The 26,318-nt window shown below is 33.3% G+C and overlaps 1 protein-coding gene across 8 annotated transcripts in view; it reads right to left on the bottom strand.

Annotated features, from left to right (window-relative positions):
* Positions 1-26,318, bottom strand: part of CADPS2 (calcium dependent secretion activator 2) — a 647,872-nt gene that overhangs the window by 211,834 nt on the left and 409,720 nt on the right. For all 8 annotated transcript variants that reach the window (XM_037836276.1, XM_037836275.1, XM_037836277.1 and 5 more), the window contains exon 9: positions 791-857. In XM_037836276.1, coding sequence (XP_037692204.1) covers positions 791-857 — 67 coding nt within the window. The remainder of the gene's footprint in view (positions 1-790; positions 858-26,318) is intronic.

The following is a 26,318-nucleotide window of genomic DNA, read 5'->3' as shown; positions in this document are numbered from 1 at the left end:
TAACTTAATGAGTGCAATCTATGAGCAAAGGTGATCCACAATTCAAAAAAAAAAAAAAAAAAATTAAGAAAGCAAAGGAAAATCAGCCAAACTGCATAGTCCAATATTCTATCAATGTTCAGAATCTTATTGGAAATAAATCTAACAATTTGGGTGATTTGATGATATATTTATGAGAATAATACATATGGAATATTTATATATGTATGTGATTATATATATTACGACATGTCTATGAAACATCAGAATGATGCAGCAGTTCTCTAAGTTTGGTCTGGGGACCTCAGAGGTCTTCAAGACCCTTTCAAAGGGTCAGCAAAGTCAAAACTATTTTCATAACAATACTTAGCATCCTTTGCCTTTTCCACCCTTATTAGCTCACGAGTGTACAGTGGAGTTTTTCAGAGGCTATATTTCATGTGATATAGCAACAGATTGAATGTATAAGCAGATATGAGTATCCAGCTACACTGCATTAATCCAGACATTAAAGAGATGTACAAAAGTATAAAATAATGCCATGTACTTCCTTAAATTGTTTGGTTATGGAAATAGTTATTTTATATAAAAACATTATTTATGTTAACATAACGCATTAACTATTTTTATTTTTCAAAGAATTAAATATCTTTAAAATTCTAAATTTTAATTTATAATATGGTAAATATTGATAGATATAACCCATATAAACAAAAGCTCTTTCAGGTCCTCAATAATTATCAAGAGAATAAAGGGGTCCTAAGACCAAAAAGTCCTAGGGTAATTATTTAATAGGAAAAAAATTACTAACCTGAACAAGAACAAAGTAACGTTTTTTCCATCTTTTCCAAACCTTCTGACCAAGGGCATACAGATATCTGGTAAGAAAAACAAACAAACAAATACTTTACATGAATAGTGTTATGGTTCTAGGTAAACATATTTCTTCCATAGGTATTTATTTTTGAGACTAGCCTGCTAAAGGCAAAATTTAGTTCATCTGGAATCTGGATACAACACGCAGCTTCTTTGTTACAAAGTGACTGAGCTTATTCTAGGTTTCTGAAAGGAAATTGATTTATGTGGTTTATCAATTTGTCAGTTCTAACCACAAATTGAGCGAAGCTGGAGTTAGAAAGAATAATCAAGGAAGCAGTAGGAATTTTATTCTTACATACACTCCTTGGGAGAGACAAAGGCTATGAATTGAGGATATAGTAGTGACAGCTTCGGTTCTCAGATGACCAGGGCAGGGTAGTGTGGCCTGAAACGGAGCTGCTTTAGAGTCAAGAACCCAGAGTAAAGGGTCACTGTCCAGCAGGGTGACCCCAAGATGTGCCTGTACCAGTCTCAGTTTCCATTTTCTTAACTATCAAACAAAAGGACTGAATTTCCTGATTTCTAAGGTTCCTCCTGGCTCTATAATTCACTTGACTTGTGGAAGCATCTTGCTGTAAACTTTTCTGACTATGAAATTCAGATAATAATGAAGATGACATTATGTAACTTAACATAGTTTCAACCACGGTTTTTGTTTAACTTTGCATTGCCATTAGTAACCTGAATTGAAACGATTAAGGTAGTCAATCATTTGAGACTAGAACTTTTATTCTTACTGAATATACAGATGATAGCCTTAAAAATCAGAAAGGAAAAAGAAGAAATTAAAACGTAATTAACTGCGAGCTTGTCATGAAGAGATATTTTAAAATTATGCCAGGAAACTATACATACACACACCTTCCTACAAAAGTGGAATACATTGTTAGAAGTTTAAAATATACAAAGTAGAAGCTTAATTTTAAAGTTAATGATTTTCCAATATTTTAAGTTACCAGTTTTCTGAAATGAAGGTTTAACATCGTATAGGCTAGTCAAACTAACAATTTATGTACAATTCTCAGTGATAAAGAAGAGAATTAATAGCTAGTATGGTTAACTTAGGGGTTTAAATCTCTAGATATCTCTCACAATTTTTAAAACCAAAATTTTAGCTTGAATTTTTAGTTTCAGTTTTCTTAAAATCAATCTCTTTTGCAAAAAAATCCAGAACCATACGTTTTGCCTCCTTTTTAAAAAAAGTAATATAGGATGTTAGCTAAGGGACAGTGAAATAAATGGGTACTTTTATTCACTACTGGTGGGAGTGTAACATGAGGCTACCTTTCTGTAGGATGACTTGGCAATTCATAGAAAGAGTTCTATCTTGTTATCATGAATTTATACCAAATGCTGGCAAGGATACGGATCATTAGAAACTGTCATTCATTGCTGGTGGGTATGCAAAATATACAGCCACTTTGAAAGACAGTTTGGCAGCTTCTGACAAAGCAAACATAGACTTACCATACTATCCAGCAATCTTGCTCCTAAGAATTTACCCAAAGGAGTAGAAAACTTATGTCCACACAAAAACCTGCACATGAATATTTACAGCAGCCTTATTTATAACTGCCCCAAATTGGAAGGAATCAAGATGGCCTTCCACAGGTGTGTGGAGAAACAAACGGTGGCACATCCACACAGTGGAATATTAAGAGATAAAAAGAAATGAACTTTCAAGCCATGAAAGGACATAGGAGAACCTTAAAAAGATATGCTAATTGAAAGAAGTAAGTCTGAAAAGGCTGCAATACTTTATTATTCCAACTATATGACATGATGGAAAAGGAAAAATTATAGAGATGGTAAAAAGATCTGTAACTGCGATGGGTTTCAGGAAGGGTGGGGTGAGAAGGGGGGATGAATAGGTGGAGCACAAGGCATTTTTAGGGCGGGGAAACTAATCTGTATGATACCGTAATGGTGGATATACGACAATATGCATTTGTAAAAACCCATGGAATTGTCCATACAGAGTGAACTCTAATGTAAACTACAGACTTCAGTTACTAATAATATACCAACACTGGTTCTTCGATTTTAACAAATGCACTGCACTAATGCAGGATGTTAATAGTAGGGGAAACTGTGGGGGGGGGGGGAGGCAGGGAAAGGCAGGGGAAGGGAAATTCTAAACTTTCTGCACAATTTTTCTGTAAACCTAAATTGCTCTAGAAATAAGGTTTATTTTATTTTTTTAAAAAGGAGCAGGATTCAAAACCAGATACTCATTTGAAATTTGTAAAAATTCATGAAATAAATATTGCAAAATATTAATCATAGGCTCTTTGAGGGGTGTGATTATGGCAGATTTGTTTCCTTTTTTCCCTGTAATATTCCACATTTTCAGAATCAGAAATAAAAAAAAACCCATGAAGTTAGTAAAATAAAAACTAGTAGGCTCTTGGGTCGGCAAGTATCACCCAAACTGTCCAAATCAATTATTTAATTTCTTCCAGACTCATCAGCTAGCAGAAGTGTTTGGTAAATTCTATTCTGCCCTCATGATAACCTTGATGTGATACCATCTGTGCTTGTGGATGTAATGGTGAATTCATTTAATGACTGACAGAGGCATCTATTGCTACGGTTATCACTTGTTCACTGTCTCTTCTCAAGGTTAAATGGAACCTTATCCGACCTTTGTTCTAGCATCTACTTTCTCTTCTGTGGTTCTAGTAGTAGGTGTGTAGTTATTCTCTATCTTTCCTGTGTAATTTCCCTCTCTTGAAATGCACACACCCAAGCTCCTATTACAGGGTTAGCAACAATGAACACAGGAGCTAGATTCTGTGGACATGACCCATGCCTTCTATAAAAGGTGGCCAGGAGCCACGATGGGGAAATTGGAGTAGTCTTTGCCTGTTTTTCAGCTCCTTCACAGTGTCTCACTCTGCAGACGGCTAAGCAACTGGGTCCCATGCAAATAAAAGTAAATAGTGATATGCAAACCAGCAACACCAGAAACAAGTCAAGAGTCAATCTGCTGACAAGTGAAAAGTCCTGCATAAGGAATAATACTGTCTGCTGCAATGTCATTCAAAATGATGAGTCAACAAATTGGGAATGAAAATTACAGTTTCTCTGAAGACAGAAAGCAGAGGGGCGTGTGGGTGGATACATGTGTATAACTCGGGATTGGTAGAAAATGGCGTAAGAGAACAAAGTAGAATTTGGAACTAGAACAAAGACAAGGGTTTGAATGTTGGGCCTCTAAGGTATTTGCGCTGTTGCACCGTAAGAAAGGATTCAGCCATACACATGCAAAAGAAATGACAACTGACCAAACATCTAGAAAGAAACTAGTCATAAGAGTTTTATTAAGAATCCGAATAAGAAAAAGAAATTGAAATTTCAACAAGATTTACTACCTACAAGAAAATGTTACAAATGCTAGGCAGAAAAAGCATGATAGTTTCTGTCATCCTAAAAATTTCATATTAGCTGGACAAAAATCTGATGCAAAAAAAAAAAAAAGACGTGCAAAATACATCAGAAAAGTTAACTATTATAAAATAAGAATTAAAATTAACTTCAACATTTGAGTTTTTTCACCATAAGGATGAGTTCTGGGATTAAGTATTAGCTATCATTATCTAGCTTTTTTTTTTTTTTTTACTAGTGTAAAAGCAGATTCTTGGCATAAGAGACACATTTAAAAATGAGGGAAGACTGATGAAAAAGAAGTTCCTCAATAGTGTTTATAATAGTAAAAACTCAATATTGTTTATAATAGTGAAAACTCAAAAATAATCTAAGAATCAAAAAGTAAGATGTAATAAGGTTGCAACTAAAAGTAACGCCTGAAAAGATTGAGTAATGCTATGGAAAAATCCTTACAATATAATGTTAAGTTAAAAAAGCAGTAATTATATGAGCCCATATTATATGCATAGAAAAAAAACCAGAAAGACATACATCAAAATGTTAAACGTGTAGCTAATCTCTGGCTGGTGAGAGTAAAGATGAGTTTTAAATTCTTCTTTAGGCTGTTCTGCATTTCCACAATTTTTATATGAGCATGTCTTCCTTTTCAAAAAAATGATTTATTGGTATGATTTAAGTCAAGAAAATTCACCCGTTTTTGGTGTACAGTTTGACGATTTTTAACATATTCAGTCATGTAATCACCAGCACAGTCAACTTATAGAATATTTCAGTCACCTTAAAAGTTCCCTTATGCTCTTTTAGGATCAAAATTGCCTTCCTCACACCAAAATCAAGGCAACCACTGACCTGATTTCTGACCTTATAGTTTTGTTTGTTTGTTTGTTATCCAGAATGTAAGTAGAATTATATAGTATATAGCCTTTTGTGTCTGGCTTCTTTCATCCATGCTGTTGTATATTTCAGGAATTCATTCCTTTTTATCACTGAGTAATATTTTTCATTGAATAAATCTACCTCAGTGTTTTTATCCATTCAACAACTGAAGGGCACTTGGGTTGTTTCCACTTCTGCCTAATATGAATAAAGCTGCTATTAAGCATTTGTGTACAAGTTTTCGTGTGGGTATATGTTTTCCTTTCTCCTGGGTAAATATCTAGGAGTGGGATTGCTGGGTCATATGGAAAGTGTGTGTTTAACTTTTTAAGAACCTGCCAAACTGTTTTCCACAGTGGCTGTGCCATTTTGCATTACCACCGGCAATGTATGAGAGTACATCTTATGTTTTGTAATGCAAAAATACTATTGCTATAGATTTTCAGAATGTGATCCTGAAGACTTGAGAAATAATATTCTCTGGCATCACTAAGGATATACCTGGAGACAAAAGTAAGGACCCTTGTCTCTTTATTCTGACTACAGTGGAGAACTTGCATGAGGTTTCATGCTTAAAAGAGTTTTCCAGTTTTCAAGGCTACTCTCACATTTTGGAATTTTAGGCAGTTTGAATTCCCTGTGGGTGGGCAGTCCTATGAACTTAGGGAGGTTTGGGTTGGGGAGGGAATAAGGAAAAAGGAGCCAAAATAATTTGAATATTTGGTCACCATCAGATAATCCCTTTATTTATAAAGTATCTATAAAAATCAAAATACATTCTCTCCTAACGCATATTTATGCCTAGCATGCATAGCTGTTGAATCGCTGTTTTTTTTTTTTTTTTTTTTTAAATACTGTTCAGTGCTAGGCTATAAATGATCTTTATTATGGTAGATAAGCCCCAAGAAGATTTTTTTGATTTCAGAAAAATATAAACACACTGTATTTAATCTGTTATTATTTTCTACTGGACATTAGATTCTGTTCATAGCGATGTTTGAATATCCTTAATTACTGAGAAATGAGTTACTCTATTACCAGACTGTATCTATATCTATCTATAACCAATTTTCAAAGAATTTGTGTATGACAGATTGCCTTGACTCCAAACAGTCATAAAATATAATTTGATTTTTCTTTAATGATTTAGAAAGGACTCTATGGCATCTTGGGTTCATCATTAGCAACATCAATTATAATTGCATAATTCTGTAAAAGGAGAAGGTGCAGCCAATAGGGATACATCTAACTATATGACATACAATGGCAATAACATTAATTAAACTGATCCTCACTATTTGCTTGTCACTTATTTCTGTTTCATTTATGAAACAATCTAGAATACTAAAAAACCTAGTTTTAATGCTTTCTTATTTGAATTCTGGACAATTTGGGTTTTTTACTATTTTATGAAATCTGATTCTACCAAATAAAGGTACATAAGAATATCATCTAAGAAATGTGTCTGTCATCATGGAGAGGGAGTATCTTGGCTAATGCACTATGGATCCATTGGTGGGTCTGCTCTATAGATGAATTCTCCCTGAATATTTGTAACCTGCTAAGTCATTACTAGCTTCTTTGTGATTGTATAATTAACTCAAAAATAAAAAAAATTAAGGATATTTAAATCAGACCTGCCAAGTACTAGTCAAACCGGGAACATATATTTAACTGGGTTTTATGTGACAATTTTAAATGGTATTTACCACAGCATGAGAGAAACATTCTCTATTGGGTACTGTAAATTTTTTTTCAGCATATTTTAAAGAGAAAAGCTGGAATTTTTTTTGGTGGGACTTTCAACAATATTCATTTTCATGAACCTACAAAATTTGGTTTTACATAAAACTTATATTCTTATTCTTGTTAAATTTTTTTCAGTTCAGTCACAGATGGACAGAAAATAAGGAACAGAAATATGAGCAGAGTTCATGGCCATCCAACATGTTCCAACATTCTAGTAGTGTTTGGCTCTAGGAAAAAAAATTCACTAAGCAAAGTTAAGTTTGATCCAATAATTATTATTTCAATGAAGATAAAAAGATACTCTATTGTGCATAACATATTTCACAAGCACACATTTCCAATGCTGATTTACTCTAAATATAACACTCCATTGAAATATTTCCAATGTACCACAATACTCATTTAACTAGAGTATTTTACATTATTTAAAAATAACTTCTTAGATACTATTTAAAAGTGTTTGCTTCTGTCAATACATGCAATGGAGTAAGGTATTAAGAAGCTATTTCCTTTGAACCAAAAATTGCCTGCTTAACTTTAAAATCTTCTCTTCTTACATGGGATTAGATAACAAAGAAATTAGCAGCCTTGACACAAAGCTCGGATTTAATACATATGAGTAAAGCCTTGAAGCATTTGGTTTTATAAATCAGTATAAACATAGCAATAATCTTAAGGTATTAAGCCCTCTTCTAGAGTTGTTTATAATGGATAGCATTATTTGTTTCGAAGAAGCATACAAATCATTGCTAGGAAGAAAGACACAACACCAACTAAAAGTGTATCAATGTTTCATTTGCCTGTGCCGATTCATTTTTTAGGTTAAGTTTAACTATTCTTAGGTCATGTTATATCCTCAAATATCAGAGAGATAAGAAACTATATTTTAAGATTTTTGATTATATATTTAAAATATGAGGTGGATGTGTAGAATGTGTACTATTCTATTAGGGAAAAAAAAGCAAAATACAAGTTGGGGATTTCTTTTTTCATCTTTTGTATCAATAGTTATTATGACGTCATTAGAGTTTCTCAACACTTACACTAAAAAATGTACAACCTCTGTGGAATCAACAAGAAATTTAAAAGAGTTATCTGTTGACTACAAGATATACCACAGACATTTCTAAAAGTTTTCATTTCTGGGCAGAAATAAAAAGCCCATAGAGTAATGAAATCCATCAGAATGTTCTGTGACAAAAGGAAGAAAAACTTTTCTTTAAGTATATATGATCACTAGCAATATGTATCATTCTAGTACCAATAAAGTGGTGCTCCATAATAGAATTTCTTGAGAAAAATGAAGTTTGGTAGAAAGAAAACTTCAAATAGAACAAAAGTAAGCATAATTACTATGCTTATTTTGTTGAATTTTCAAATAAAGATGATCACATTTCATCATGCTAACATTTCAATGCTTATAGAATAAAATTATTTTACATGCTTGCTTCTACAAAGTATCCTTTTGAATATTTGTTTTTTAAAAATAGATGACAAAGTTCTGTGATTTGTTTCCCTTTTAAGTCAAAAAACCTCAGAAATGAGTTTGACAAATGAATCAAGTCATTTTTTTCTTATAGATTCGACACATTCTTTGCCAATATATATATAGCCACAAATGTTATTGACATTTCAAGGACTAATTAGCTAAGCTTCACAAATGGAAAGAAATTACTATATCTGAAATAGAAAATGGTAACAAGAAATAAAGAACTCATTCATTCAAACACTTTGAAAGTACTTGATAAAACCTTTTTAATTTAAAGATTACTTTAAGTACTTTGAATACTTCAACATACAGAAATTCTCCAAACAGGTTACTAAATATTGTAGTTTAGTTTCAATTAGAGTGGCTGCATACAGTTCTAATGGAAAGGAGAATATGACAATTTATTTGTACTGAGTCCATGCTGTGAGAGTTCATGGTTTTACTTTATGATAAAAAATCACCACTAATGAATATTTGAAAAACATAATTGTATACAGAATATGGGAATTATTCAGTGCTTGAAAGAAAGGGCTATTACTTTTGGCAGATCACCTATGAATTTAGCTTTTTATGCTAAGAAATTAAACAATCCACATGTTGAATGAGGAAAGCTGCTTTTTTCTGCAAGCGTTCATTTTTCAAAGAAAAATACAGGGGAAAAAAATCAATATATAGAATAGTTTAGTCCTGGAAAGGGCTTTCTTAAAGAGAAACCCCAGTCAAGGTTGAAAGAGCAATTAATACAGGCTCAAAAATCTGGGCCATTCTGATAGAGTTCGGTTAACATGTGGCAGAAGTAATCATCCACTTGTGAAAATGATTTTCGGTTCATTCTCAAACACCTTTCAGACACTCATGATCCCATTTAACTGACAACAATACAGGCTATCTGTGGGTACCACTGCATTTGATGTGAAAACCAATAGAGAACAAATGCCCTCAGGCATTTTCAGTCATCCCTGCATGTTCTCTGCTGCTTGCATAAAAGAATCTTTCTTTCACTACATTCTTTCTTTTATTTAACCCCACAAGTCTTTTTTTTTTTTTTTCAGTTTTGTTTTTAGCTCAAGAAGAGAAAAGAAACTGACTCAAGACAGCAGTGTGACCTGGTCATTAAGAAATCTACAAGTAAATACTATCCAGTTGGTTTTTATACTTCCTGAATTCTTAGGGAAAAGAGTACAGGAAGTGGAGAAGCAAGGAAAGGACTCTGACCAAAATTACATAAAATTTTCAGAGTAATATTTGACTGATGAAAATCCAAATAGATCAACTCCTATAAAAAAGAGAGTTAAAAAAACACAATATGAGTAAAAGGTAGAGTTCTACACTTATTTTCTGTGTCACATTTTCTAGAATAGGGAACATAAAAATTGTCTCCTCCCTTTACTGAGAAGTTCCACCTTCTGCTAAGTTAAATCTCAGTTAAACTGGAGTTAAAGCTGAGTTCATATTAGTATTATTAGATAGGTATAGCCATCTAAAGAATAAAACTATCTTTAAAAAATGGCTTGCCCTAGCACAATCTAGACTATGAATAGAGGAAGACTGCCAAGATGAGAAAAACCATAAAACCCCATTCTGCCCTGAGATAAGACATCAAGAACTACCTTCTTAAAGAGAGTGTTCCAAAACAAATGCACTGTCATCTTAGAACTAGATAAGTGAATTGGGGAAACATACCAGTAGTTATATGAAAAGAAATTTTAAAATCTAAATATAAGCCAAACAACCCAACTAAATCAAGTCATATGGGGAAACCTTCTATTAAAAAGGCAGTTCTTCCTATGTTGATCTTTAGATAGTCATCAGCCTATCAATTAGCAGGGAAAAAAAGTGCCCTAATATTTGTTTTTAAATGGTTCTTGATCTCCCCAATGTTGATATTTATAAAATTTTATAGATATGATAAGGTCGCATTCTAACATCTACCAGAATGAGCAAACTTTGTAAAGTGATCTCTTGTTTTTCCTCAAGTCAAACATCCTTCAAAATATAGTAACACTTTTCTGCATCTGCTGAAGTTTCACTGCTTTGTTAAAACTTAAGGAAAATTAGTTGGTTTTTCAAGATGATTATAAAATGTCTCAGAACAGGAAGAGAAGGAAAAATAATTCAAAGAATGTTCTGAGCAGCCTCCCCTATTCTCACTCAAGAAAACTTGCAGAGAGTTCAAGTCTTTGTCTTGGTCCCCTAGGAAAAAGGTAGGGGCTGGAAAGATCTGGATCCCTGGGAGTCAGGCACTGTGCACCACCTGGCAAAAAAGCTCCAGGGCACCTGACAATTAACTCAATGCATGCCATCCTAGATAGTTTTGTGAGATACTCCATTAAGTTCAGCTCTGCCTGAAAATGCAAATAGCTTGGCAATAATGAAACAAAGTTCTAGCAAACTATATCTTATTGACTATTGAAAATAGCCTCTCTATTTGGGCACAATATTGCCAAGGCAAAGTTAAAAGATCAGATTTTATACACAATATAGGCAATCCTGATTTAATACAAATATTTTAGACATCAGTTTTCTCTTCTGTAAATGGTGATATCTGTTCTACCTTCCTCATATTTATGATAAATTCAAGAGAAATATGCACTTGAAATGCCCACTGTGTAAACTGTATATACTCTAAAGGCAAATGATTTAAGTGTGGGACTCTGTTTTCCATGGTGTGTGTCCTGTGACACTTGGATACAAGAGATACTATATAGGAAAAAATGGGTTTGGGCAAATAAAAGAGAGAAAAAAATGAGCTAAACAAAGTTAAACATGTTCTGTATGTCAAGACTTCTAAGAGCCTGTAACAGACACAGGCAATGAGATGTTGAAGGGTGGGAAAGATTAGGGGAAGATGGAGCACATAGTGACTCCAAAATTAGAGAACATTTTTAGAGAATGTCTTGTAGCAATAATGCTCTCCAACACACACTTCAGGAAATTAGATATTGCTAAAGAATCTTTAAGTAATAAAATTACGTGAGTTTTTACCATCTTTTAGGAATTACCTACTATCCTAGTTATAATTAAAATAACATTTTCACTTCTAACTTAATGCTACTAGGCATCTATATAAAGATTTATGTTTGAAAAAAGACAATTTTCTTTAAAATTTGGATCACATTCTCCATGGACTATGTTTGTTTCCAAAGTCTCTTGTCCAGTAATGTTGCTTTCTGGTCTTAGCTAACCAGAACATCTTTGGAGGGCTCTGAAATTCAGGAAGCAAACCGTCTACTTCCAACTTAGAGGAAATTATTTTCTTGTGACTTAATTACAAAGGTATTTAAATTCCTCCTGACACTCACGTTTCACAGATTCCTTTCCTCAGGACTTGCCTGTTTCTCTGCCTGAACAGCCTTGTTCTGTCTTAACTATGTCAGTTGAACTTCAGTTTTATGCTTTGTGACCCATCTGATCTGTAGTCAAAGAGGACTTTAAAGTTCTGGTTCACAATTCAAGGGACTAAGCAGTAAGATACTCTTGCTAACTATTCCAGTTCGGAGGCTATACCTTGGCGTTGGATCTCAATCCCTGCTCTGTTCCCCTGTACTTAAGTGTTCTGATAAACTTCCAGATACCCAAGGCTGAGGACCAGCTTTGCTTTTGCTCTGATTAACTTTTCTTTGGTATCCTGGTCTTGAATTCTGTGCATATTAGTTGGTCACAGGCTCCTCTGAGATGGCTGTCTTCTCTAAACACTGCCTAGGCCGAGATCCTTTGATACCTTCCTTGGCTCACTTTGACACCAGGTACTCCTTTGCACAAATACTCTCTTATGCCCAATTTGATCTCTTCCAATTGTCTGTATGTTGTCTGCCACTCCCATCAGTCCCACCCATCTTACGATTTTATCCATTCCCAAAACCTTTAATAAATTAATTTACTTCTTGAGTCTCACACTTCCTATTTCTTCCCATCCCCTCAGCCCAACTGTCACTTTCTCAGAAAAGTCTTCCCTGACATCTCTTATAATGTCATATTCCCTTGTTACATGTATCAGACATGGACATTCCTTTCATAGCCCTGTCACTGTTTTAGGATTATATGATTGTCTAATTCCAGCACAAGATGCATGCTCCATGGAGCAAGGACCATGTCAGTTATGACTCGCCACTCCACACCCACTGCCCAGCCTTCATATGGCAGACACCAGACACTCCATAAACGTTTTTGGAATGACTGAATGGCTGTAGCTAGTTGTGTCAGGATGATTACAATAAAAACATAACGAAGGAAGTAAATCTCTAGCAAAAATTTATATAATAAATCTCAAAGTAAAAAAATTGTCTAAGCCTTTGGATTTTGCAAAAAATTTGCATTCTTACATTTATTTGGATCAAGAGTATTCAAATTGCTTTAGCAGCAGAATGTTAAAGGTTTAAATTGACATGGATGATTAAAATATAAAAAGCAAAAGAAAACATGAATTAGCTGCTGTGAAAGTAGGTCTGAGGCTTAGGAATTCAGTCCACCTAATACTCATTTATCCCATAAGGAACTCTCAGAGATTTAGGGGAAACAGTTTGAAACATCACAGTATCACCAGCGCCTTTTAAACAAAATGGAATAGAATAGGTTCTATATCTAAATGTCTCAAAATGCCACTGGTTTTCTAACTCCCATTCATATGCCTTTTTTTTTAACCTTTTCATACATGAGAACTGCTGAAGTCTTTGAGGAGGGAGGCCCAATAACTTAGTGCCCCTTTTATTCACCTGAGTTCTGAACAAGTTTACTTGACACAAAATAGTTGACAGACAGAGTATTAAAGATAATACTTAAGGACGTGGCTTCCTTCTGTAAGAAGTGGGCTTATTATACCTTATTATTATCAGATATACTTAGTCCAATCCAGTACAGACAGTGCTGGACAGGAAATGCCTCTCCATGGGGAGCTCTTGTCTGGGAAGACTTATGCAGGGGGAAGCAGAGAACAGGTACTCCCTCTGGACAACTCACCATCAAGGGAGGCAGAGTGGAAAGGTCTGGTCTGGGCATGCCCAGTTTCTACTCTCAAACTAACCAATCAGATAAGTCGAAAAAGGGGATGCAAAATGGCCAGGAGTATTACTGTAGTGTATGTCCCTCCCTGTGCCAGTAGATATCAGGGGTGCAAAATAAGTGTTCCCTCCAACAGAGTTAAAATGATGGGAGAGGGAGTCAGAGAGAGAGAAGAAGGAAGGGAGGGAGGGCACAAGGGAATGACTCCCTTGTTTCCTGTCCCTTTAACTTTCAACTATTGTGTCTCAGGTATGAATTTTACTTTTCTGATCTATAAAACAGGAATAGTAATATTTGCCCTGACTATACTAGACAGTCATTATAATATCTAGTGAAGTGATGTGTGTAAAAGGGCCTTTGTAATCATAAAGCACAATATAATTGAAGGCATTATCATTAGAAATAGTAATAACAGTATAATACCCAGAAAAATACTTCAACTTGACTATTTTCAAGGAATCTTTGGGAATTGGGGATGGGGATGGGGATGGGGTAGTGCAAGCAATGAACTTCTCAACTTTTTCTGTTTTAGGAAAAACAGCTTTCAAATAGTGGAACAGAAAAAGGTATACTTTTTCTAAAATGAAGCATTATCTGTGACATCACTCAAGTTAACAATGTCAAAGACAAAAACAACGAGCTCATCATATTTGTTAGGTAAAAGCAGTATATCTATGTAGCACCTGTATTATGTTTCCCAGCTACTAAATTCTTTAGGTTCTTAGGGAAATTGCTACTTACCAACCAACTAAAAATTCTAGACCACTACAGAAAAGTATAATGTGTAATTTCTTACTCCCAAACATTTATTTAGAGAGGAAAGTATCACAGAATATAGTCAATAGTAATAATAATTCCATGCACAAAAAGGATGAGATTCATTGGGCTGGGTGTGTATGATGCTACACTTTCTCCTCTTACTCTTTTAATTAACTTATTTATTTGCCTACACAACTGTGTAGTTGCTTCTGTCCTATGAATGCAGGATACAAAGAAAAATGATAGTCAAGAGATAAAACCTTTGACATTTACACAACATATTCAGAATTTCAAGTTTCAGATATTTCTGATTAAAATTGACCTCAGTGATATCTTTGATAATTCATATACTATTCAACATTAAAGTTTTTCTATATTAATTTGATAAAGTATCTTGACAAGTTTGACATGTCCAAAATGAACTACCACTTCATCTTATTTTAACCCTTTCTTTTTTAAAGAAAATGTCTTGAAGTTTATTTAGTACTACTTAAATAGTGCCACCTTTATTACTATGTTCTCTACTTTGTTCAATAGATTATTTTCTATTTTGGGGGGAATGCTAGCACCATCTACTGGAAAAATACAGTACTACTTTTGTCAAACAACAACACTTCCAAAGATACTTGAGAAGTAATTCCCTTTAAAATGCCATTTGGGAACAAATTCGGCCCTTTGCTTTCTTTCTTTCTTTCTTTTTCTTTTTGTTGTTGTTGAAACTTGTCAGTACAGAAAATCAGCACCTCTTCTCCAAAGCAACACTAATCTACATCAGTTCAAACAAATCAATATTCCCACCTCAATGAAATCATTTGACAGAATCATACATTCACAAGCTAAAGTAGGTATGAAAGAGGTAGATAGGGAAAAGGAGGTTTATTAAAAAAAGGATACCAGTCCCTAATTTTAAATCAAAAATAAGTAAAGGTCCACCCCTATTTCATCATAAAGATAGGAATATAGATAGAACTCTGTTAAATGAATTTGTAAATTATCATGATTGTTTCATAGAAAATAATTAAAGAATTAAACCCAAACTGAAGGTATCTCTGGAATTTTCTTAATATATATAACAATGATAAAATAGGGTGCAATAAAAATCAGTGCAAGGAAGACAATGACCTCCAGATTATGTTGCACCCTGTTCATGTTGGCACCATCTAAGAACTGAAAAGCAATCTGAAATCTGTTCTTTTTGAAAGAACATTTGAAATTATTATTTTTTTCATGGACAATAAAACAGGAATCTTGCTCAAGGTTCCATATCATAATAGCATGGGTGTGGCATTTGATTAGGTTGCTGGCACATTATTACCTGCTTTTCAGTGGGATGTATGAATTATGAAAGTTACCCTGAATTCCACTATAATCCTAATTGACTGGAACCAAATAATCTGCAACTCATCAGAGTTTATTTTTTCTTTGCTCTAAAGTTAGAGGAAAAGAAGGCAAGAAAACAAGCTTATTTCAGAGACTGCAAGACATATCCTGGAGTTAGTACTCTAGTGGCAAGTGACTCATTTAATATTCATGAGCAAATCATTAGTATTTACAATATGCACTTTAGGACAGAAGAAAACGTAAGGTAGAAATATTTAAAATAGTATAGATAAACTACCATGTATTAGGCAGAATGTTTCAGACAGGTGTCCAGCCATAGGTGAGTAAATGATCCTAAATGATCAAATACTCTAAAAAGCAATACAGAATTCTAATAAATTTTAAGAGACTGTTCAACAAAGGTTTGAAGTAAAAACAGGTTTCTGGCTAGATTTAAGTTAATTCTATTTTCTTCTATTTCCTTAGCATTCAGGTTGAACTTTTTACTCTATCTGAAATTTTTTTTTAAATTCTGAAGAAAATGAGAGACTACACTGTTACATTATGATATATTCTGTGTCATAGCATAAGTAGTATACAACAATATTCTTAGAATAACTATTCCAAATGCATTTCATCATCATTTTCCTTGTAACAGCTCCCCCCACGTTTATTTTTGAGATTTATTAAGTTAAGTGCTTAGTACTTAACACCTATTATCTCAGTTAATATGGAGAACAATCCTATAATGCAGGTATGATTATTGCCACAGAGTATACATACTTTTAAAATTAACATACTTTTAATACATGATACTTTTAATACTACAAAACTATGTTAAGAACTACCTTTAAATATTGATTAGCAATATTCACTGAATACTTATATTTTCTGGCTTTGCTACATTCAATTTAGTGTTATAGTTAATTGTGAAGAAATGGTCTCCAGCTATTGTGTACATATAAAAACATATAACACTTATGTAAGCTTTTACCTCTTACATACGGAGTTGATTTCACAATGGGAACTAATGTGGGGTCAAAACACTCCTTGTATATTGGAATGAGTTGCATCCTGTATGAGATGCTGGATAAAAACATCTTTCTAGGTTTGAATGGGAAAGGGTTCTCTGTTTGAATGGGGCCTTTCCCAGGTGGGGTTTAATGTTGGAGTCTTCACTTGGAGAAAAGACTAAGCGGAAAGTAGGAGGGCGCCCTCACGAGATGCCTCTAAATCAGGTCGAGCAACTGCAGTAGAGCACAATGTATCAATCACACGACAGTGGAAAAACAGGTCAGAATCCACCAGAATGACAGCAAGCTTTATTGGCAGTTACTTATACCTTCTGTAGTTACCTTCTTATTTGTCTTACCTCAGCATAATAACTTTCAGAAGTTCTACACTACCTTTACTACCAAAAGAGAATCAAGGGAAAGAGAGTCTATGCACAGTGGAAGAGAAAAAAATGAGGTGGAGGCAGGACACACCTGAAGTCCAGCCCAGCACTAGGGAAGGATGTGAGAGAATCCCTCCAGGAAGGGAAAACTCAGGAAATCAAGTTCCAGCCTCACCGTTCTGTCACCTGCATCTCCAGGAGATTCTCCTTCCCAACTAAACATTTCAGGTTTCAAGGTCTTTCCTTAAGGGCAGCAGTATTCTCTTCTAGTAGTTTCCACTAACTCTCAGGAACAGAGGGGCAAAATCCAGTACTTATTAAAAAGAAAATATTCTAAAGATAGTCCCTTATTTACATTGCACTTAGGTAAGAATTCTAAACGTGGTCTCAAGTCTCGGGTTTTTCTAACTCATAGGATTACCCTGAGAATCAAATGACCCAATATATATGATAGCCTTTTTAACAAGTGTAAAGATACCATGACGATGTGAAGAAATATTATCAGCATTATCTAGAAATTGAGGCCTGTTTCTGACATAATTACAAGGAGTTATACTTGAGAAATTCTATTAACTGGCTGATTTATCTATACAACACAAAACAAATGATTTATCTCAAATTTTCACTTGATTAAATTGTTTTGATAAGCTAATTGCTACACTAATAATTTTTTAACAGTTGGAAATACAAAACATAATTATTTCAAAATTCACTTATTTTAATCTGGTGGTTCTCAAACTTTAGTAAGCATCAGAATCACATGGAGATGGACTGGGCTCCACTCTCAGAGTTTCTGATTCAGTAGGTCGGGCCTGAGAATTTGAATTTTTAACAATTTCTCCTGTGATGTTGATGCTCCTATTCCTGGGACCACATTTTGAGAACCACTGTTTTAAACTATACCTATTTTGAAACTTAAAAAACAAATAAAAACAAACCCAAACCAGCATATCTATATATTTTAAAAGGCATTTCATCTAAAAGTACATAATTAGTTAGCTTCCCCAAAGTACAATGAGCAAACAATTTTTCTACTGAAATAAACTAAAACATTACTTTCCTTTTATCTCCTTAAACTTGATTATAGTGCCCCCAAGTGGATGAAAACATTACTATCAAGAAAGAAAACAACAATTCTCACTGGGATAGGGTTATGCAAAATTTTACTTTATTTGCCAGAATGCCCAACGTGGTGCTTCGTCCAGGATATATTTAGGACAGGTAAGATAAATAAATACAAACACATACCACTGATGCATTCAATGTTTAATCTATCAAACACTAATGTTGGACCAAGTAATCCCACAATGTCTTCTAACTTTTAAATTCTATGCTAGTATGAAGTAACCACAAATCCTTCTTAGAATAAAATGGAATACAAAGAAATAAACAACAAATCAACAGTTCCTCAAAACTGTGATGGTGTTGTACTAATAATTCATGTACAGTTTAAAAAGAAAATGATTCTTACTTAAATGAATGAATACAACGCCCAATGATTAAATATGCTCTTGGTAAACATCCTTCCCTTTGATGTAGGGTACTGGTGGTTATCTATTTGTGCCAGATACTAGAGGAATTCTATTGGAGGAAAATAATTTTTTCTTTCTAGGTATAGTCAATGTCTTTACAATACACTCCATAGAAATGTGTGTATTATTTTGTAGTATTAGAGTTCATTTAAGAGACGTATCAGCTGAATATATTTTGTACTTCGACCTGTGTATAAGGAATCAATAAACTAAGGGGGCCTTAGGCAATGCCACTAAAGGGATTCTACTAATATGGAAAAATTACATGTAATACATACTATTGGTAAATCGGCTTGGAGCTTAAAGGCTTGATATTGACTAAATCATTTTCTTAATTATTATTTTCTCATCTGCATGTAGTTATCTCTCTCCCACTCACTAACATTTATACACATTCAATTCTCCTTCACTTTTCATCATTCTCTTGAAATTTAAAAAACATCTTTTATTTCAAAAGTATACCCAAGATCTCAAATTTTTGTAACCATTCAAATCGACAAACTCACTGTGTGCAATGGAACAGAATTCAAAGGGCAGAAACATGTTTCAGTGGCACCAAGGAATGGCACTGGTAAATGCTGTAAAGGGGCTAATGAATAAATTTACCTCTTTGTGTTTTCCTTAGATTCTTTAAGCATATGTATTCCTCATACAAAATACCCAGAAAAGTCTCAAGTTATTTCATGCCAATTAACAAATTGCTAACATGTCATGTTAATAAAAAAAGCAATTGACCTAAGTAGAAGGATTAATTAAATGGAGTAAGATAATTAAACGATTCTCAATATGTAATCAAAAATTATGGCTGGAAGTGTTTCACAATGTTGTCTTTTTGTTTTCAAGTATCTGCCTATCTGAAAAATTCTAATAAGTGTATCCATATGCATAAAAGACAGATCCAGTGCAGATGTTAATTTGTTGCATGATAGAAATCAGGTGTTCAATTACAAATAATGGGGTGTATGAGAGAAAGTCCAAGATTTCCATTTAGCTGAACACATTCATCTTAACCGACAAATGAGTGCAAAGCATTCACGTTGGAATTAGCTACTAACATGCACCCAAGGCACAGCACATTCAACTCCTTTATTATCCTCATTATATAATATTCACATCTTCAGCCCTGTGTCACCTAATTTGCCAGTGATTTAGGAGTTTGAATATTTGGTGGTCCAAATTCTATTCCTTGTACCTGAATCTTTCAAAAGGACGATTTTGATTTTTATCTAAACTCTGGAACACTTTAATAATTTAAATTTGTTTCCTAATCTTACGTTTAAAGAATAGAAACAATTTACTTTTGCTTTTGTAGTTAGGTAAATTCCTTGAACCAGTTACGTCAAGATATTCTTAACTTTTAACATATAAAACCTACTTCAACAATGCCACCCAATATAGTATTTAAATATTATTTTGGCACAGTAACTACACAGAGAGGTCAAGTGAATTCACTTGGCTAAAATACTATGCAGATTTGATTTTTATATAATTTACTACCAAGGCACAGGCATAAAACATAGGAATTAAGATATTCACCACACTAAGCCTGGAGACACTTACAATTCCAAGAGGATATATAAATATCAGACTGATGCCAAATCATATGTCCCAAATAAAGATCCTAATATTTAGAGTTTGCAAATTAGTTATTGCCTGTAAAACTTCAGTGTCAGATAACCTTGGAGGAGACTATAAAAAGGGTCACTTGATTGTTGGCAGAGTAATTAACAGCAGTGCACATCAATGGGGATTTCTTTATTTTACAAGAACACACACAAGCAGGTTTTATTTTATTTTTAAAGACAAGTTACTTTAAATTTTAATTCCTTACATTCCCTTATTTCAGTGAAATGAATTTCAAAATGTATGACTAAGATCCTTTATTCATTAAGAAAATAAATAAATGCTATTTCTGTGTATGTGACAACTAGCAGAGCGTAAAAAGTATTCAAAGGTAACAATGTGGGGCTGGGGAGAGGTTGTAGTTTCTGTAAACCAGCAGATGCAAAATATGGCCTGGCCTACAGATGTGTCCTGAAAGCATGACTTTCTTTTTTGTTTTAATTTTGGATTTCCTTTTGCAGAGCATGTTCCCTTGAATTCCATAATCCTGACCATTCCACTCCCATGACCTTATACCTAATCACTTCATACATTTATTAGGCTTGCCTGGCCTTTGGTGGCATTAGAATTTTGTGAACTCCTACTGTGGTTGCTTGAGAAAAGTATCACTTGTTATTAAGCAGCATTGACTACTCAGAGAATGAGCTCTGGAATCAGACAAACATGGTTATAAATCCTGGCTACTTACTAGCTGTATGACTTTGGGCAAATTCCTTAACTTCTTTATGCCTCAATAATCTCACCTGTAAATTTATATAATAATACCACATAGACTATGAGAACTAAATAAAAATATGTATTTAAAGTGCTAAGTACTTTAAATACATTTAAAGTAATCACTCAGTGAATGCTAGCTGCTTTATTTTGATGCCACAGGTATAATAAATCCTGCATAGCTTCAGCTTGTTAGTTCTTAGTTTAATAGATGAGTACTCTGAAAGGATAACAGTCTACCAGAGTATGGATACAACCATTTATTTCAAAATTGTTTATTATTAAGGCCTCTTTTTAGTACATTCACATACTAAGGACTGATGGAGAATATCACTGATGAAAACACTTACATGTATTTGAAACCCTGAAAAGAAGACTGGCAAACAGAACTTATTTTAAAATCTAGTGATAAGACTTGCAGGTAAATGAAACGCAATATTGTGTCCAATATCAGTGGACAAGACTTCCATGCTTCTTGGAGCCTCTCGGAACTTATTTAAAAAAATTCAATTGTAAGTCTTTCTCTCACTTTTCTAATCACACTAGAGGATAAAGAAGGATAACAAGACTTTAGAGGAAACCCTACATTAGATCTCACTATTGGGGAAAAGGGATAGATCCTGTAGCAGGACAAAGCATTGTCACAGAAATCATCTCTGTAATTGCATTTCTCCAAACCCAATTTTTACCATAATATAAATTAATCTTAATAGCATATGGCAGAAATAATCATGAGACATATGATATCCTTGTGCATTTAAAAATAATATATATTTATAGAAAAGTTAGAGATTATAGTTACAGAATAATGAACACAGAAATATTTGTGGTTACTTATTTTAATGGTTAATTAGATACCTATCCTTTGTAAAACAATGTGCTAGAGGGATTAAAGTTGAGGAATTAAAGTTTAAATGGACACAGACCATGTCTATGGGGAACTTACAAGTATGAGTGTTAATCCATCTTCAGAAATAATTAAAATAAACAGCAGAAAGTGCTATAGGATCTTGAGGATGAAAACTTAATGTCCTCCATCCATTGAGCGTGTCAAAAATCAAGGAAAAAAGGTTACTTCCTAGTTTAAGTAGAAATTACATCTGTGAGAAGCAATAAAATGAAAAAGTACCCAATTCATCACATTTCTGAATTAGAAGATTGCTGGGAGAGAAAATAAACCTACTTTATCAGATGAGACAATTTACTGATAAGAGTCAGAAATGATAGCCTGAACTTTCTACTCATGTAGGTCTTATGGGTCAATCTTACTAGACGAATGAGGTGGTAGGGAGAGGAGGAGACCTAGAGGACTTTTTTATTAGCTGAGTTTGCACAGCATTTTAAGATTCAATTGTCACATCACAGACAACTGGAATGGTGCTGGGGGTTTGTGGAAGGGGTGCTCACCTGGATTAAGGGAAAGGGGTCCCAAGCATCCCAAGCTACCCCTGGGTCAGAGTTGGTCAGTACTGTTTAGACCAAGTAATTCATCTATAAGAGTAATGAAAAGTTGAAATGGATGAGACAGTAAGGGTAACTGAATATCTGAGAAAACTTTAAAGAAGTTTGTATATGACTATTTTACTAAGAAGTATATATCCAACTATTTGTTCTAGATAGTTTAGATAAGTATCTAAAAATGGTAGTAAAAGAAAGGAAAATGAAAAGTGATGCTTTTAAGAGTAAAGAAGTACCACATAGAGGAAAAATTCCAAAAAAAAAAAAAAAAAAAGATAGTAAAGTGCAGTGCTATGACAAAGAATATTCAGATTTATGCCAATACAGAAAGGAAATAAATATAAAACTAGGTGGAAAATTAAAGGACCAATATAAAAAAAGCTCCTCTGATGTGAAACAATCTCCTGAAGAAATAAGAAAAAAACTTTTACTTAAGTAACATAACAAAAGAAAGCATGTAAAGCCAAAACAAACAAACAAAAATTACACATTAAAAAGTCAAGTTTCATGGAGTGGAAGAAATACAGGAAAAATGAGCTGAAGCACTGAACTCAAGAAGTTGGAAAAAGCACAACTCGGCTAATCTAGAGAAACAAGAAGAAAGGAAATAATAAATAAAGATTTGGGCAGATAACAGTGTAATAGAGATAAAAATAGAGAATATTAATACAATTAAGTATTGGTTTGGTCTTTTGAAAATATTGGTAAGACATACAAACTTCACCAGGAATAATGAAAATTAAGGAGAGAAATATGTAAAAATATATGAAATGAAACAAATGAAATAAAAAGAATAAAAGAGAGCTATAAATGCAATAGAGAATTTTAAAACTAAAATATTAATAGTGATATCTAAGATGTTTGAAAAAAATGATACTGAATGATAAAAGTAATAGATCAATAATCACTAAAATATATCAAATGGTAATCAAGGGTCTCCCACACCTCCAACCCAAGCTTCCATACCAGATAACATTATAGATAAGCTTTTAACAAACTTCCAATGGCAGAACATACTTTGTATACAAGTTTTTTAGCAAAAAAGAAACCAAAAAATGAGACAAAACTGCCCAACTTGTTTAATGAGACTAATATAATATAACCTTGATTCCCAAACTGAAAGCTGGATAAGAACATTGAAAGGAAAAAAATGTAGGCTAATTTCACAGAGATGCAAAAGTTGGTAGTAGTAATGACTACTGAATAACAGAAGTTGCCCAATTATTTAATTAGCAAATAAAAATTTACGCAAATTTATTAGCCATCGGATAAACTGAAGAGAATATTTAAAATCATAGACACTGTGTTCAAATAGGGTTTATCCCAGGAATGTAAGGTTGGTTTAACATCAGAAAACTCAACAATGCAATTTACTATATTGATGGTTTTACAGAGGAAAATAATATTATTACCTTAATAAATGCAGAGAAAGCATTTGATAAAATTCAACAATTTATGGTTTAAAACAATTTATTTAGTAAAGCTGTGTACCGCAAACATAAGGCAAATATTATGCTACATAAGGAACTTTAGATACAGTTCTTCTAAGACTGGGAAAAGGCAAGTCTGTTATCATTTGTAAATAACATAGCACTAGAGGTCCTGACCCGTTGATTAACATTAAGAAAAAGAACTAGGAATGGTAAGGATAGTAAAGAAGAGAAAAAAACTGCCATTATTTGCATATATGATCACCCACATAAAATATACAACAAAACTAAAAAAAAAAACACTATTAGAATAAGGAATTGAGTAAGTCGGCTTCGGAAAATCAATACTGTGCTTACACACCACAAAGCAAAGGTAAAAATTGGGACTGTTGCCTGCACTATAGACATCTGGTTTGTCAAAGAATATAAAGTTGGATACCTTCCTTATACCACATACAAAAGTAAGCTTAGATGGGTTAAACACCTAAAAGTGGAAGGTAAAATTATAAAACTAAAAAAAAAGAAAATGAAGGAGAGTATCTTTATGATTTAGCAATGGAAGTAGCTTTTAAAATGACATGAGTCCAAAAGCACAAATACAAATCAAGAGAGTGATGGGCTGACTGCTAATTAAGCACTTCTGTTCAATAAGGTTATCTGGCAGATTAACAGATTGAGAGGATACTTGTAACAGATGAAACTAACAAAAGGATTTCTGTCTAGGACTTCTCTATTCAACACGGTAGCTACATTTAAATTATGTGGTTATTTAAATTTAAATTAGTTAAAATGAAACAGAATTAAAAATCTGGTTCCTTAGTCACACTAACCACACTTTATGTGCTCACAAGCCACATGTGGCTGTGGCTACCCTAATGGACAGCCCAGATGTAGAACATTTCCATCATCACAGTTCTATTGAACAGTGCTGATCTAGAAGAAGGAAGAGCTCCAAAACAATGAAAAAAGGTAGAAAACAAATAAGCAAAATTGGCAGAAGATATGAATACAGGACTCACAGAAGCAGCCTAACTAGCTAAAAAGCACAGGAATAAATAATTGATATTATTAAACAAAATGAAACATTTTACTTCCCACTCATCAGAAAACCCAAACTTAGAAAGGTAAGAAAGATTAACTTCGAAAAAGAATATAGGGAATTAGAATTCTAAGCAGGAAGAGCTAATCTGGAAAGCAGTCTGGAAATGCTTAGTGATATTAAGTATGTGTATGCCCGATTCCTGGTTATTAATGGTAGAGAAATTCTTACAGAGGTCCATGAGCAGACACGAATAAGGATGATTACTGAGCACCATTTATGGTTGAAAATGCAGGCATCATTAGAGGACTGGACAGGTAAAATGTGGTAGATACTATGGTATTCCATACAGTACCAAGAAGCAATGACATATAACATATAACAATGTACACTGGTCTTAAATACTTAATTCTTATGGTAAAATATTAAGAAATAGAATATCTATTTATCTAAACTTAAAACACATATGCAGATAAAACCCTACATATTTTACAAAAATACATAATATTCAAGGTTACATTAGCAAACACAGAGTGGATATCTATGTGGGCAGGAGCAGAATAAAAGATAGGATCTGGGTGAAAGGGTTAAAAAGTCAAACAAAGGAGTTGTTCAGGTGTTATGCCATGAAATGAGGAATACAAGAACTCAATTTTCTGTACCCCCACATCCCAAAGAAACAAATAAGGCAGTCCAGCTAAATCTATCAGTAGCCTCTGTTACAAGTACAATTGTGTACAAATCACAAAGGAGAAAAACATGAGTGTTTTTAATTTTTGTAACTTTTTTATAGGAACTTTTTTTTTTTCATTTTAAAAACTTCCTAGCATAGCCTTAATTTTGGTTTGACTTCAAATGATGAGTTAGGTAACTATGCGTCCAAAAGGTTTAAAGACACATTTGATATTTGATATCTTTAATTTTTGTGATCATAAAATTATTGTTTAAATTCCTTTCAAAAACATATTTTTGAGGTACAACGTAGAATTTTAAAAGTCCATTAAGCATGACTACATTTACAAGTGGCCATGTTGTCAACGGAACTTAGAATTTGTATAGCATACTGTAACCATGTTTACATCATTATTTATAAGAAGTATATTTCCCCTAAATTGCAATAAATGCAATACCTCACAAATCTGAAAGAAATTTAGGAATTCAACTTAGTGTTACAGCTATTTAAAAATCATACTAAGTTTTAAAATATATGAACTCAATTCTTTCAAGTTCAATAATCCAATAAAAAATTAAATTGTACCAAATTAAAGAAACAATTTAAAATTTTTTGATTGTTAACCTTTTTAAACTATAGATCATTTTAACAAAGTCTGTTGTGGGTATACACCTGAATTTGGAACTAAATTTATATCTTAGCTCCTACAAATATTCAAACTAATTATTTCAGAATGAATGTAGAATGACACTTTAATTAGTACTGCATCTCCTGGAAATTAAGATTCTCTTGCTTCTCCCAGCAAGTAGAGAGGCAAGGCAGATTATTAAAGTCCCATGATTTCTTCATACCTCTTCCTGATGATTACCACAAGAAACATTAAAGGCAAGATAGTAGATATAATCCATTCACTGAATATTTGGTAGCAGGATAAACACATTTTCCTTCTTATCTAGTAATTTTCCATTTCACTCATATTACCTATCAATCATTAATGCATTAATCATATTAAAG

Source organism: Choloepus didactylus, chromosome 5 (genome assembly GCF_015220235.1).
Source record: "Choloepus didactylus isolate mChoDid1 chromosome 5, mChoDid1.pri, whole genome shotgun sequence".
In the NCBI taxonomy this organism is placed as follows: Eukaryota; Metazoa; Chordata; class Mammalia; order Pilosa; family Megalonychidae; genus Choloepus; species Choloepus didactylus.
This window is presented reverse-complemented; position numbering and strand designations above follow the sequence as displayed.